Below are 14,544 nucleotides of genomic sequence, written 5' to 3'. Positions count from 1 at the left end.
AGCTACTCATGAGATGTCGTCGAAGAAGTGGTATATTCCATCACATCAAACCTCATATCCTCTGCTGATCGCTCAATACCACTTTACTAAGCTCTTCCGTCCATTTGGTGATCGACATGGCCTCTCCACGTAGCGTTTCCAGCACGCTGGTGATATCCCCAATCAGAGCGTCGAACGCGGAAGTTTCGAGGAACGTCTTGAGGCGTCTTTGCATCTCGTCGCTCGGCATCGACGAGTTTGCTGGATCACATATGAACACCAACATCACCACAGTAACTAGGCTAATTCAGTGTTGAACTACGGGGAAGAGTGGAAAAGGAGTGTTCACCTGTCGCGACTCGTGCAATTTGTTCAGCCATATTCACCCGATGTCCATCACCCGCCTGTTGATATTCGACGATTATGAAGTTGTCACGGCCGAAGATACTACCGCTCACCATCTTTTCGAGATACACCTAGAATCAAGGACAATAGATTGAGTTAAATAAACTGAACTCATCAAGGGGGACAGCTCACATCCTAGAAAGGCTTTGTGAGTGCATTGTAATTGAAACATAAAACAGACGTCCTCACGCCCTATGGAGCACATATCAAAACATGGGACACGTTATCTTGGCATGAATCTTCGATGCATGGCTCAACTCACAAACTACAAAGTAGTGAGCGACTGAGCGCAAACCGGGAGGTAGATTATGTCTTACCAGCTATATTCGGCGTCGATTTCCAGCCCGTCAGTCCTCTTATCAAGCAGGCGGCGGAGAGAAACCCACGATCTAGAGGCGATATTCACAGACGATGAGCAAGCACAACCACCGAGGCACACCAGGACCGACTTACTTCCTATAGAGGTTTAACGTCACTGAAGAAGTCACAGCAATCACAGGCTTCAAGGGCTTACATGCTATAAAACGAAACAAATGAGAGTTGCACGCAGCAAGAGACAACGAATGGCACGTACTATCTACAGGGAGTCAAAGAGAGCGACGATGTACTAGATATGCCACTCACCCACTATGTAAGATAGAGGCAACTGTCAGAATGAGGTGGGAGACGTCATAAAACAACTTACTTGCTATTGATCATTACAGAGGAACATGCGATATCACAGTCATCAAATTCTTGATCATCGGAGTGACAGCACGATCAACTCACGGACTATACACCGCCGGTGAGTATTGTACAGTACATCCTGACAAGATGTACGCTCACCGACTATCGATGCGATATCAGAGGGGAGAGTAAGCCCATAAATAGTGTGGGGCGAGGGATGCCGACCTACCCACTGCAGTTTGATCAGCAATCATACACGACACATGCATATTGGAGAACGAAGCACGTACGTGCTAGATAATACCCAAATCTCTCCCATCAATGGTGATTCACGTTCATAAGAGGAAATTACTGACTGTATTCTACCGTCACCCTCAATTAGTGACTTTAGTTCAAACCACTCGAAATGGGGACACATACCCTATCCTGCACAACCAGCAACCACCGAGGTCAATCATCAATTTTCGGACGAAGTGGTCAAGGCTCACGTCGTTCTGACGGGATTTTGGGTTTTGCTCGAGTTCATCGAGTAAAGAGAAGGGAATGAATAGCACTTACACCCTTGAAATATTTGAGGCCATGATAAGAAACTAGTGGTCATTCACGGCCAAATGGCATTATACACAACGTACCCACTAGATCAGATATCGTTACCATGAGCCACAGGATGAAAATCAGGAAACATTGACTTACTTCCTGTAATAAAATGGTTCGTTAAATCAGAAAGGACCGATAGTCTGGTCAGAATAGATACTCACCCACTACATTGGCGGGTCAATCCATCGTCATTGAGTAGACTCGTGAAGAGAGAGAAATCAAAACTGACCCACTGAAAAAGGAACAAGTTTAGGATCCAAGGCATGGTGAGTATTGAAGCGACTCACATGCTTGCGATTGTGGTGAACGCAGCCGGCGTTCCGTCGAATCAGTGTTACCCCTCTCAGTGCAGTAGCAAACTCACCTCCTGGTGAATTGTGTTGGTCGTCTCAGTACTAAGCAGTAGAGGTAGACTTAGCTACATACCCACTACAGGTTCCCGCCCGTCATATGTGTCAGAGGCAGATGCGCCTAGGTGTAGGATCAACTCACGGGCTTCGTTGGATAACATAGGGTGTAAGGGGTCAGGGGTAGGCCCAAATCGTGAAGCGACTCACATGCTACGGAGTCGGTACATTCGTCGAAAGGATCAGCTATGCTCGATAGGAAGGTAGCATGAGGAACTGACATTCTGTGCGATTGTATCAGAGATGTCAGTTAATTGACAAAAGGAAGAGGAACTCACGAACTAAGACACGCGCGATGCGATTGAAAATGATTGGTTTGTCACCGGTGGTATGGTCTTATGAGTATATGTACTCACTGTCTACAAGTACGAAGCAAAACACCTATGAACTTGTGTCTTACACAATATGTAGGGAGTAACTTACTTTCTATATCCATTAATCATCAGCTTGGGAAACAGTAAACAAGCGAGAGTACTCACCCACTATAGAAGGCGACAACCCGATATACGTAAGAATGAGTGATAGAAAAAGCGAAGAGTAGAGTTGGGCCCACGATTTTCTGGGGACAATAAGACGCTTCGTTAGGCTGCGCCCATAAATGAAAATCATCATTTACCGTAATCTGGAGGTGGATCAGTCTTTACAACGACCGAATGTGAAAGCGCGCACCATATGCTGTAGTAATGGGCCAAAGTTGCCTTCCATCAGCATCATCAAGTTCGATGGAAACAGTTGGGTTCAAAGGCTTACACTTCCCTGTTAATTATCAAAAGCGTAAGTATATCAAGACCATCGAAGTAGATGACATACGGTTTCTTCTGCGTTCTGTTCAAGAGGGGGAGAGTAAAGTTGATAGCTATATGGATACCTAACACTAAGCTTACCGCCTAGAATACGTGACATTGATAAATGGTTATTATCGATTGCGATATACATTTCGATTAGCTGAACTCACCGCTTTCTAGTAACGACATTTTGTGAAGTGTTCTAGGTAGGGAAGGAAAGCTTGATAGGTAGAATATCACTCACAGTTACTGCCTGCTCTCAATAAAGGCGTCAGCTACACGAGACTCAACAAGGAAGGGAGAACACGAACTATCTGCACCATGAGGAATGAAGGGTAGTTATGAGTACATTACAGCGCTAAGCCACTCACCTCCTACGGAGGGGAAGTTAGCGTCTGTATGAGTGTCCATAGGATGAAATTGTTACCAGCTAGTCGAAAATCGCGTCAGTAATCAGGGACAATGAGAACCTCGAGATAAACTTACATCCTATCGAAGGGACAGCGACCGCACATTATTATCGTCGCTCACAAAAAATAGCACACGTACCCTCTACAACATACCAATGAAAGAGCGGCTCAGTACTTAGACGTATATTACTCAATAAATAGGAACATACCTGATTGACTGGGAACCAGTTGATACAATTAAGTACAATGTTCTTCATCTCGTGCCTTCGCAGCCCGTTCCTTCGTCTTTGCTGGTTCTTCAAGACGCTATGAGACATCTGTCAAAGAGAACCTTCAGCACGAGGAAATACGAAGACTCCTCACTGTTCTATTGAATATCCGACGTAAAGGTGAATACGATTCCTTTGTGTCGAGACAAACAGTTGCTTCAGAGAAAGGTCGCTGAGAGAGTCGACAGTGGCCCTGATGAGTTGGTCGCAATTCGTCATGGGCAAGTGCATGTCTGACCAGACGTTGGTTTAACCGTTTTCAAACTTTGCGATGAGAATACGCACCGTATACGTATACGTGGTTTTGGGGTGGGTAAGGCCGATTGTAGAGCCTGCTGATATATTTGGCTTCGAAATCTTCCTTGGCACGAGCTGGCGCTGCGAGTCTGGCAGCTGGGCGGTCCATTCCGCCTTCTATTAGCTGCGCCATAGCCTCTTTATGACGGTAATCAAATTTGGTGAAGATAGCCACGACCGGGACTAGCAATCACGCAAGACAGGGGTGTCAGGGAAGTCCAGTCCATATGGTACTGTGAACTCACCATTTCCTTTACGGCATTCCTCGAAAAAGCTCGTCTCATCTTCTAGCAACAAACGTGGGGTATCTGACGGAATACAATACCTACAAGAAGCATCTCACCAGTCAAGATAAACGAGCTGGAGACCACGACGACTTACCATACGGCATGCAGCCGATTCTTTATGTGCGAGAAGCTCGACCGTTTTCTAATAAACGCCTTCGCTCGCTCAAGCTCTGCTGCGGTACCTGCTTCAAATCCTCGCGAATCGTGAAAGACAAAGTCGTCACGGCCACCGAACACGTATCCTTGCTCTATGTCGTGTTGTCCTCGCTAGGCTTGTTGTCAGACGACCTCTCGAGCGGAGGATCTATGATCATACCCCAGCGCTTGGTCTGAGCAGCGAAAGACTCATCTGGTGTGTGGATTAATATTCGTGCTATGAGTGTGAAATTGATGGCTGCGACGCACCCTTCTTCCTGTAGTATCGACGGCGGTCGGATTCTCCGTCGTATTGCAAACTTTCTGAAGAATAGTGGTCTTTCCCGCGTTGGCTTTTCCAATGATTAGTACGCGGAATTTAGGGCAGTATCGGCGGACGAGTGACATGTCCATCCCTTCGTTGTCGGGCGAATTCATGCTAAGTTGGAGCAATGCAAAAGGCAGCTGCGGGGGGCTCAGCGGCACTGAGTGAGATCTTTATATACGGTGAGCAACCTCATAATGAAACCGAGCGTCCCGGCATCAAATTGATGAATCTAAATAGTAAAAGAACCTGGTACCTCGAACGTGTGTGGTGAGAGACGCCCAATACGCCCAAATGCGGACACTATGCAAAGCAAACTCGCACACGACCTCAGTGCATTGGTCGAGTCAAAATGTGATTAAGGTTGGACTACAGTCAGAAGTCAGGGTTGATTTGGGCGATATTGACATTCCTTGCCTCTTAGAACGTCGCTGCAGGGCACGATGCGGTAGGTTGAGAAGATGATGTAGATATCAAATCACGATAAATTCGAGTCCGTGATGAACGTCGCTAGGAATGATAATACAGTGGCACTAACTCTTACGCTCCTGTCTTAAATACGTCCAATAAATCCTCCTCAGAGAAACCGTAGTGAAGCACAAAGCCCGATGCGTAGTGGTTCTTCGCCTCTTCTTCAACGTCGGGATATGGTACGTCGTCGTAAAGCTTCCTGGAATCCAGGCGACCTAACGCTTCCGCCTTCGCAAGGGTATTGTCCCCACGAATAAACAAGCTCCTGTAATAATCAGCAACAGCCTTCTTCACCCAGTTGTCCGTCTGCTGGCGGCCTTTCTCTATCTCTTCATCGGACACCTAGTGAAAAAAAGAAAGCATTAACGGCTTGAGCGAAGTAGAAACCCGGGGCGTTACTGGCCTTGGGGTAGTCGGAGAAGTCTTCGCCGGTAACCTTTGCGGCAATTTTCCACGTCTCATTGATACTGATTTCCCCGTCGTAGGCAACGACGATGTGGTTCAAGGTTCGCGGATCAACGATGATACGCGCGACCATTTTACCAATGGTTGGCAACGTCGAATAAATGAGCTTTTGAGAGCGATCGCCGACGTAGGCCTTCTGTGTCATAAGTGTATTCCTCACTGAGTGGCGAGGGGGAAACATCCCCGACAACCACCACCCGACTTCAACGAAGGTATGCGGAAGCCCAAGTTCTTTGATATAGTCACGAATCCCGAGTTTCTAGTTACGACTAAGCATCAATGGTTGTCTGGTGAAGAAGGGAGGCAAGTGGGGCTTACCAGATCATGCATGGCCATCACACCCTTCGGCGCAGTCGGTCCAAAGTCAGACGGAACCACGCGCCCAACGCCAGCATTCTTGGCCGCCAGTATCAAGGGCTTCTGATCTACCGTGACAAGGACCGTAGAGATCAAGACGTCTACGCCCTTCAGATAGGATTCCAGCTTCTCAGGAGACTCAGAGATATCTCCTATCACGACCTCAGCACCAGCATCGGTCAGCTTCTTGATGCCTGGTTTGTTAATGGATGACTGTCGGACAAGGATTGATAGCCGCTATGAAGCACAATATAAGTCCTTACTTGCTTTGATGGAAATAAAGATACTTGATACTCACAAAGTTCCCCGCTTCCAGAAGTGCTTTCGCAATTGCTCCTCCAGTATATCCGGAAGCACCAACGATGAAGACGTGAGTTTTAGACATGTTCTCGGATGTTTCGAATTAGCGGATGAATTCGTATCACATTGCGACGAATGTAAAGAAGCTATATAGGACTGCATTCCGTTGGTAATTACTGATCAATCGCCATGATCAACGGCATATTACTGACTGTCAGTTTGATCCGCCAGCGAAAGCCAAACAAAGGGACCAGGGGCTAGCATAAGCAGAGTAGTACGGGCATAAGCATTACTGGGTAAGCAACTTTCGTAATGTATCGTTGCCATATTTACTTCTTAGAACGTCGTTGAAGGACACAATGGGTAGCTTTGAAATTATTTAGATATCGTGATGAACGAAGTATCACTACGTCCTACGCCACCGTCTTGAAAACATCCAACAGAAGTTCCTCAGGCACACTGTATTCAAGTACAAAACCAGACCTATAATGGTTCCTCGCCACTTCTTCGACGTCGGGATACGGTATGTCATCGTAAAGCTTTCTTGAATCAAGGTGACCCAATGCTACCGCCTTCGAAAGGGTGTTGTCTCCGCGAATGAACAAAGTCCTTTGATACTGAGCGGCGACTTTTTTCACCCAATTGTCCGTCTGCTGACATCCTCCCTCTATCTCTTCATCAGATATCTGATTAAACGCGGAAGCATCATCGCATGACCAGTGCAAAAGATCGATGCGGTACTGACCCTGGGGTAGTCGGAGAAATCTTCTCCGGTGACCTTTTCCGCAATCTTCCATGTCTCGTCGATGCTGATTTCCCCATCATGGGCAACGACGGTCTGGTTCAAGGTTCGCGGGTCGACGATAATGCGCGCGACCATCTTACCGATGGTTGGCAATGTCGAATATATGAGCTTTTGGGAGCGGTTGCCCGCGTATGCTTTCTGACTCGTGACCGTATTTCTCGCCGAATGCAAAGGGGGAAACATCCATAGCAACCACCACCCATCCTCAATGAAGGTATGTGGAATACCAAGTTCCTTTACGTACTCACGGATCCCAAGTTTCTGTTGTACATTAGGGACCATTCTACGGAGGAGGGATCAAGAATACGTACGCGATCGTGCATTTCCATGACACCCCTGGGAGCGGTCGGGCCAAAGTCGGAGGGAACCACGCGCCCGACGCCGGCCTTCTTAGCTGCCAAAATCAAGGGCCTCTGATCCACCATGATGAGGACCGTAGAGATCAAGACGTCTACTCCCTTGAGGTAGGTTTCTAGCTTCTCGGGGGACTCAGAGGTATCTCCTATCACGACCTCAGCCCCGGCCTCTCTGAGGTGCTTTATAGCGGGTTTGTTGACGGATGCCTCTCTGACCAAAATCGACAGGCGCTACAAGGGGACATGTTGTCTTATACATGCTGTTGCCACAGAGGAAAGGGAATGCTTACGAAGGTCCCTGCCTCCAGAAGCGCGTTGGCGATTGCCCCTCCAGTATATCCAGAAGCGCCAACTATGAAGACGTGCGTTTTGGACATGTTACAGTGTGCTTTCAGTCGACGACGGATTGGTACCGTATTGCGCTTAGTGAGCTACTTATAGGACTGGTTTCCGTCGGTAATTATTGATCAATCGCCATGATCCACGGCATATTACTGACTGCCAGTTGCATCCGCCAGCGAAAGCCAAACAAACAGCATAAGCATTGTTGGGTAAGCGACATTTGCGAAGTGTGATTAAACACTAGGGACCTTCAACGAGGTCAAGTTGGTCAAGTGCCAAGCGTCACTAGCATCTACACTATCGTTTTGAATACATCCAACAGAAGTTCCTCCGGCACGCTGTATTCAAGCGCAAAGCCCAGCGCATAGTGGTTCCTCACCTCCTCCTCAACATTGGGATATGCTATGTCATCGTACAGCTTCCTAGCATCGAGGTGACCAAACGCTTCCGCATTTGCAAGGGTGTTGTCCCCGCGAATGAACAAGCTCCTGTAATATTCAGCAAGGATCTTTTTCGCCCAGTTACCCGTCTGTTGACAGCCTCTCTCTATCTCTTCATCGGACACCTAATTACGAAGTGGACACGTATCAACAACGTGAAAGATACAGCGAATTAGTGCAAAACTCACTTTGGGATAGTCGGAAAAGTCTTCTCCGGTGACCTTTTCTGCGACTTTCCATGTCTCGTTGATGCTGATTTCTCCGTCATACACCACGACAGTCTGGCCCAACGTTTGTGGATCAATGACGATGCGCGCGACCATTTTACCGATGGTCGACAATGTGGAGTAAACGAGCTTCTGATCACGATTGCCAATGTAGTACTTCTGGGTCAGAAGCGTGTTCGCCGCCGAATGTAGAGGGGGCAGCATCCCCGAAAGCCACCACCCAACTTCAATGAAAGTATGTGGCAGGCCTAGCTCCTTAATATAGTCACGGATCCCAAGTTTCTGTTCATGAGCGTCAGGCGCTATTTGACGACGACGACGACGAGTTGTGACTGCGTACGATATCGTGCATGTTCATGACACCCTTGGGTGCAATAGGCCCAAAGTCGGACGGAACGACGCGTCCGACGCCAGCTTGCTTGGCCGCCAAAAACAAGGCCTTCTGATCCACCATCACGGGGACTGTGGAGATCAAGACATCCACGCCCTTCAGGTAGGACTCCAGCTTCTCGGGGGACTCGGATATATCTCCTCTTACGACCTCGGCGCCAGCTTCGGTGAGTTCCTTGATGACGGGCTTGTTAATAGATGACTCCCGAATCAGGATGGACAAACGCTACGAGAATGCAATGTTAGTCTATGTCGCTCCGACGAAGGCGAGAGTAGATCCTCACGAAGGTCCGCGCCTGAAGAAGGGCTTTGGCGATTGCGCCTCCAGTATACCCCGTGGCGCCAACGATGAAGACGTGTGTCTTGCCAGCCATGTTCGTGTATGTTTGGAATTGGTAATTGAATTGGTATGTTCGCATCTGGATCAACGGAGAGAAGTTATATATAAGACTGCACTCCGTCAGGCATTATGGAGCAATTGCCTTAAGCAACGGCATATTATAGACTCTCAATGCCATACGCGCAGTCTTAATCATGGTTGGCGTAAGCAAAGCCCGGCGTAAGCAAAGCCCGACATATCGGTATTCTAGCATTCATTAAGAACAGTTACATAATTCCCTGTATATAGATCTACTCCGGCTTGTATACGTCGAGCAATTCCTCCAAGGGAACACCGTATTCAGGAACAAACGAAGTCGCGTAACGCGTCTTCGCCTCCTCAAGTACATCCGGGTAAGGGACGTCTGGGTAGAGCTTCCTGGCAATAAGCGCCCCCGCTGCTTCCGCCTTCTCAATGGTATTATCTCCTCGAATGTATAAGCTCCTGTAATAATCGGCAGTAGATTTCTTCATCCAGTTGATCGATTGCTTGGAGGCTGCATCCAAATCTGCTTCGGAAGCCTTCGACAGCATTAAACGTCACGAATAGACGGCACGCAAAGAACTCACTTTGTAATAATCTGAGAAGTCTTCGCCGGTTACCTTCTCTCCGATCGCCCATGTCTCTCCAAGCGTGATTTCACCATCGTGGGCGACGACGGTCTGGTTGATTGTTCGAGGATCGCCAATGATGCGCGCAACAAGTTTACCGATGCTCGGGAATGTCGAGTATATGAGCTTCTGGTCTTTACTGCCGGCATAGAACTTGGGGGTGGCGAGGGTGTTCTTCTCGGAGTGGGGCGTTGGCCACATGAACGTGAGCCACCATCCGACGTAGATGAAGGTGTATGGCAGCCCGATCTCTTTGATATATTCGTGGATGCCAATTTTCTTTTAGAGGATGAGTATGGGCACCTTTGACCTGGGGTAGCACCAGATGCATCACTCACGATGTCATTCATCCACATGGCACCCTTGGGTGCTACAGGCCCGAAATCGGATGGCACTACGCGACTAACGCCAACCTTCTTGGCAGCCACGAACAAGGGCTTCTGGTCGGCGACCCACACAAGGACGGTGCAGATCAGCGTCTCCACGCCAGCGAGGTGTTCTTCCAGCTTCTCAGGCGGATCGGAGGTGTCCCCCACCCGCAGCTCTGCGCCAGCAGCGACAAGCTCTTTAACGACGGGCTTGTTGATCGACTGCTCGCGTACAAGGATCGCCAGGCGCTATAGTAAATTTGGAATTCGGATAAGAATACGGAAGAGGATAACCACGGAGGGGATACGGAGATCAAAGTGTACGTACGAATTTGCCTTCCTCGAGAATCGCATTTGCAATGGCTCGTCCGGTGTATCCGGTCGCGCCGACGACGAGCACTAGTGGCTTCGACATAGCTGTGATGTGGCCTGGGGAGTGAGTGAACTGATCTACATCGTGACGCTCATGGCGGTCTTATATCCTTTCGAATATGCCACTCGAATCCCACTCAATTCCGAGGCATTGTATATGGGACGGCGTATCTAGTGGGTTGCTAATAATCGCATCATGAGAAGAGAAGAGAAGCCCAAAGGGTCTTACAAACTCGTCGCCCTTGATCAGTGCCCCTGAGTACCAGAGGGGCCCATTTCTCTGCTTCAGGCGTTGGAGAATATCGGGCCAAAGCAGGTGTTGTTACGCCTGCATCTGCATCGAAGAAAATGAGTGAAGATCTACGCACAGAGTGAGAAACCCTTTCCTCGCCGTATCGCTGTGCTCCTTACTCAATTTGATCAATAATCGATGATGACGCTGACATACTCGGGGCAACTTTCAAGCGGTGTACGATGCTCTATTCATTTGCTTCGCCAAACTTCAAAGCTAGGTACAATTGAACAAAGGTCACATAAATACATCGAGTTACAGTGTACACAATTCACAATTGAGCCAATACATTCCCTATCTGATCTCTTCCAGCATACAGTAGTACATACAACAAGACCCGGGCACTCCCCTCGAGTGCAGCAGCGGTGAAAGCAATGCAAGGCGCCACGCCAGGCATCAAGTGAATGCGAGGACAGACCAAGCGGTTACGGCTCCAAGGGTCATGACAGTGGCGGTATGGGCGACGGCGGCCAAGACCCGTTTGCGCTTGGGTGACGGCACGTCGACGCCGTCCGATGTGGCGGCCAGCGTGGCACGAGAAGGGCACTGACGCTCTTGAGTGCTGTCCACCTCCTCAAGCGATCGCTTGCGCTTCAGAGACACCAACGCGGCGGCCTCGCGCTTTGGCTGGAGTGAGCATACGGTGCGCAAGTCTGGAGAAGCACATACCTGCGACGTGAGTACGATGTCCTGCATGGCGTCGTTTTGCGTGCGTTGCAATTGGAGCGTATACTGCGCCTTTTGGTCCTCCCATTCAGTGCGAAGATTCTGTAGCATGTCCGCCGCCCGGGCCTCCAATTCGCCGCAAAGAGAGCTCATGTCTAAAGCGGGCGAATATCAGTGGTCTGCAGCTGGGAAATAGGAGAAAGAGGGCTGACTCGTCTCGAGCGCCTTCGCAGAGGTGCTTGTGTCCACGTCCATGGATGCATTGCGCTCAGAAAAGCTGCGGCGCAGGGACTCAATGTCTTCACGGACTTCACTGATTGAAGCATGGAGAGACGAATTCGACATGGGCGTGTCTTCATCGATGTCAGTCATGTCCTTCACGTCCGGTCGCATGGAGTCCAGCTCGGCAACGCGATCTTCCAAGTCAACAATCTGTTCTTGATGATCATCAACAGCCCGTCTGCAGTCGTCTACAGCCTTCGACATCTCGGCGTCACGAACCCGCAGCGCCGCCTGTTCTTTCTCAAGCAGTGCGACCTTCTCGCGTAAACTATCAAGCGCATCTTCAGGATCTGCGAGCTTGTCCTAGTACATTGTGATGTCAACTCTCAGCTTCCGGAGGGAAAGCGACGGACTTACCTTCATGTTATTGATCGCGTCTTTGAGTTCTTTCAATTCCGACCTGGTGGCGAGGAGGGGGTGCGGTGGAATGCTGAGCGGCAGTGGACGAGCAGCTATAGGGAAAAGGCGGCGGAAAGAGGGGGAAGGCTGCACTGCTGGAGGCGTACTCATCTGCCAAATCGGGAACCGAGGATCATTAAGTAGTACTCCAGATGCATTGTTAACGCCTACCGTTGGGAAACTTGGTTGGGCTGGTGGGGTGCTGTTGGCCGGGGCGGGCTCTTCATTGGCCTTTGCGTCTTCCGCAGCCCGTTGAGCTGGTTCAGGGGTCCGAGGGGGAGACGGCGGTTGCGCGCTGGGCAGAGAAGGCGACGGTGTGGGGAGTGGAGTCCCTGACGGACTTTCTAACATCATTGGTGAATGGGACCTTGAACGAAGATCTACAACGGGAGCGCTCGTTTCTAGTTGCGGACCCTGCGGCGGATAGTTAATCGGACTCAGCGTGCAAAATGCTGCCTCGTCCTTCTCAAGCACACGCATGGGCGGCAAGAGACGCTGAAAGAGTCTGAGGGCCATCGCGCTGCCAGTCATACGCTGCGACGGTGCACTTTGCGAGCCGGTGGGGCATGGAATTTCCTCAATGTCAGAATCATGATCGGAGTGGTCGAAATTACTGTGCGAGGAGTCGTCCTCCTCCGACGAAGATGTGCTATCTGCGGACGTTGGCGTCGGCGCGACACTAGGTGGATAGAGCCCATATCGCCCCGAGCCGTGTCTTTGTAAGGGTGTCGAGGTCATGATCTCGACACGCACGACAACTGGTCGGACGATCTCATTGTTTCGTCCCACAGCCTTGCCGAATGTGATCACATCGCCATCGAGAATAGTCGATGGCTGCCCAGCCTCCAGCATTCTCGAATCAGCTTCCCCAGCATGGCGCAGATGCGTCCCGTGGTGCGAACCAATGTCACAAAGCTGGATCTGAAATGTACGGGTCAATTAGCTGCCGACACGACGAGGGGGGGTGGGCATACGGTTCCGTCGTCCGAGAAAGATATCTTTGCATGCTTTCTACTGACGACGGCGCACCTGAACAGCGCCCGACCCTTCTCATGCGAGCGATCATTGGCATCACCATCAGACCCCGGTCTACGACCGATGTGGACGACGGCCACCGATTTATGAAACGTTAGGCTGAATTCGGGCTCATTGTGCCCTGGCGCAACATGCAATACAATACCTGTAGTATCATCATTAGCTTAATTGCTGGACCAGGCTTCATAAACAGGCAGAACGACCTGCGACGGTGCTTTGATGGTGGGTAAAGGGGGTCGGCGAAGGTAATACATTGCGTCTTGAGCCCATGTACTGAATTTCATCGTCGGAAACGACGTCGAATACCATTGTTGAATCCCCCAAAAAGCGAATGAACTGAAGAGATGAGAGGAGTCAGAGATGCTTCCTGCAGGCAACTCGCTTTATATAGCACAACAAGCGCCCGTGAGATGACATTATCTTATCTTATCTTATCACAGTTCTTATGTCGATAAGATGTAGATTGATTTGAAGCACCAGCTCCTCTTTTTCTCATGTCTCCTACCTCTTTCTTTGTGTCTTTGTACACTATAGTACTGTACCATCACAACTGAGTGTTCATTTCCAGAAGTGTTCATTTTCAGTGTCCATGATGCCTGATCGAGCACTTGGCCATAATGGTACAGTATATCATGTTAAAATAGCCAGTTTTTTGCAGTTTCTTGGATGTTGTAAGGGGACACCCCTATCCCTGACTTTTATAGTAGAATGCAACAGGATGCCATAATGAAGGGAAAGAGAAGAAAATGAAGGGGAAAGGATGGAGACAGTGTAAGGGCAACCTCAAGATGGCCGCACAGCGCGAGCCTAGCAGAGGGAGAATCCAAAGATATGAATAGGACTAACTACAATACATGAGAGAGCTGCTCACCTAGCAGAGGGAGAATCCAAAGAGAACAGGATAAGGATTCTCCATGCTAGGGAGTGAAGTATATACTGTAGTAGCGTGAGAGGAATGCAGGATAACTGTACAGTACACCAGCCACAGGTCCGAATGAATATCACAAGGTACAAGGAAACATGTGATAATGAAGTGGAAGGGGGATGTACAGGAGTTGTGCCGGCGACCTGGGGAAGTGGGGACAAGGAGTAATGAAGTGGGAAAGGAGGATAGAGGTAGCCTGGATGAGCCCCGAAGTGTATCTACGAGTCCGAGCAAGTCCGAAGCGTCTGAGCAAGTCCGAAGCGTCTGAGTGAGTCCAAGGTGAGTCCGAAGTGCGGGAAGACTTCGGAGTCACCGGACGAAGCTCGGATGCAAAAGGAGTGAGTGGAAAGGAAGTGGAAAGGAAAGGGGACAAAGGGGATGTATGTAAGAGTCCGTGGGATGAAGGAAGGGAGAAAGGAATGAGGAGGAAGGGAGGGGGACAGGGGAATAGGAGAAAATGGGAGTGTCCCCTTACAGACAGGGGAAATAAGAGAAAATAG

At 49.5% G+C, this 14,544-nt stretch overlaps 6 protein-coding genes across 6 annotated transcripts; all 6 read right to left on the bottom strand.

Annotated features, from left to right (window-relative positions):
* Nucleotides 1–3,608: 3,608 nt before the first annotated feature.
* On the bottom strand, nt 3,609–4,675 carry PC9H_002364 (uncharacterized protein; the record flags this gene model as incomplete). The annotated part of the gene is made up of 6 exons (XM_036772005.1): nt 3,609–3,751; nt 3,804–3,998; nt 4,061–4,140; nt 4,197–4,369; nt 4,419–4,451; nt 4,508–4,675. 6 exons carry the CDS (start codon nt 4,673–4,675, stop codon nt 3,609–3,611), a joined length of 792 nt encoding a protein of 263 aa, XP_036625651.1.
* Nucleotides 4,676–5,102: 427 nt separating this feature from the next.
* PC9H_002363 (uncharacterized protein) lies at nt 5,103–6,240 on the bottom strand (the record flags this gene model as incomplete). Its single annotated transcript, XM_036772004.1, has 4 exons — nt 5,103–5,375; nt 5,401–5,757; nt 5,817–6,068; nt 6,154–6,240. The coding sequence occupies 4 exons, from the start codon at nt 6,238–6,240 to the stop codon at nt 5,103–5,105; spliced, it is 969 nt and encodes a 322-aa protein (XP_036625650.1).
* Nucleotides 6,241–6,568: 328 nt separating this feature from the next.
* PC9H_002362 (uncharacterized protein) lies at nt 6,569–7,693 on the bottom strand (the record flags this gene model as incomplete). Its single annotated transcript, XM_036772003.1, has 4 exons — nt 6,569–6,841; nt 6,901–7,221; nt 7,272–7,547; nt 7,607–7,693. 4 exons carry the CDS (start codon nt 7,691–7,693, stop codon nt 6,569–6,571), a joined length of 957 nt encoding a protein of 318 aa, XP_036625649.1.
* A 257-nt stretch (nt 7,694–7,950) lies between these two features.
* On the bottom strand, nt 7,951–9,134 carry PC9H_002361 (uncharacterized protein; the record flags this gene model as incomplete). The annotated part of the gene is made up of 4 exons (XM_036772002.1): nt 7,951–8,223; nt 8,287–8,607; nt 8,666–8,941; nt 9,000–9,134. The coding sequence occupies 4 exons, from the start codon at nt 9,132–9,134 to the stop codon at nt 7,951–7,953; spliced, it is 1,005 nt and encodes a 334-aa protein (XP_036625648.1).
* Nucleotides 9,135–9,345: 211 nt separating this feature from the next.
* On the bottom strand, nt 9,346–10,488 carry PC9H_002360 (uncharacterized protein; the record flags this gene model as incomplete). Its single annotated transcript, XM_036772001.1, has 4 exons — nt 9,346–9,615; nt 9,664–9,984; nt 10,044–10,322; nt 10,402–10,488. The coding sequence occupies 4 exons, from the start codon at nt 10,486–10,488 to the stop codon at nt 9,346–9,348; spliced, it is 957 nt and encodes a 318-aa protein (XP_036625647.1).
* Nucleotides 10,489–11,133: 645 nt separating this feature from the next.
* Nucleotides 11,134–13,428, bottom strand: PC9H_002359 (uncharacterized protein; the record flags this gene model as incomplete). Its single annotated transcript, XM_036772000.1, has 8 exons — nt 11,134–11,364; nt 11,407–11,558; nt 11,616–11,988; nt 12,043–12,115; nt 12,256–12,379; nt 12,498–13,005; nt 13,104–13,264; nt 13,323–13,428. 8 exons carry the CDS (start codon nt 13,426–13,428, stop codon nt 11,134–11,136), a joined length of 1,728 nt encoding a protein of 575 aa, XP_036625646.1.
* Nucleotides 13,429–14,544: the final 1,116 nt, after the last annotated feature.

The sequence above is a fragment of the Pleurotus ostreatus genome (genome assembly GCF_014466165.1).
Source record: "Pleurotus ostreatus strain PC9 chromosome Unknown scaffold_11, whole genome shotgun sequence".
NCBI lineage: Eukaryota > Fungi > Basidiomycota > Agaricomycetes > Agaricales > Pleurotaceae > Pleurotus > Pleurotus ostreatus.
Note: the sequence above shows the minus strand (reverse complement) of the source record. Positions and strands in the feature narration are given on the sequence as shown.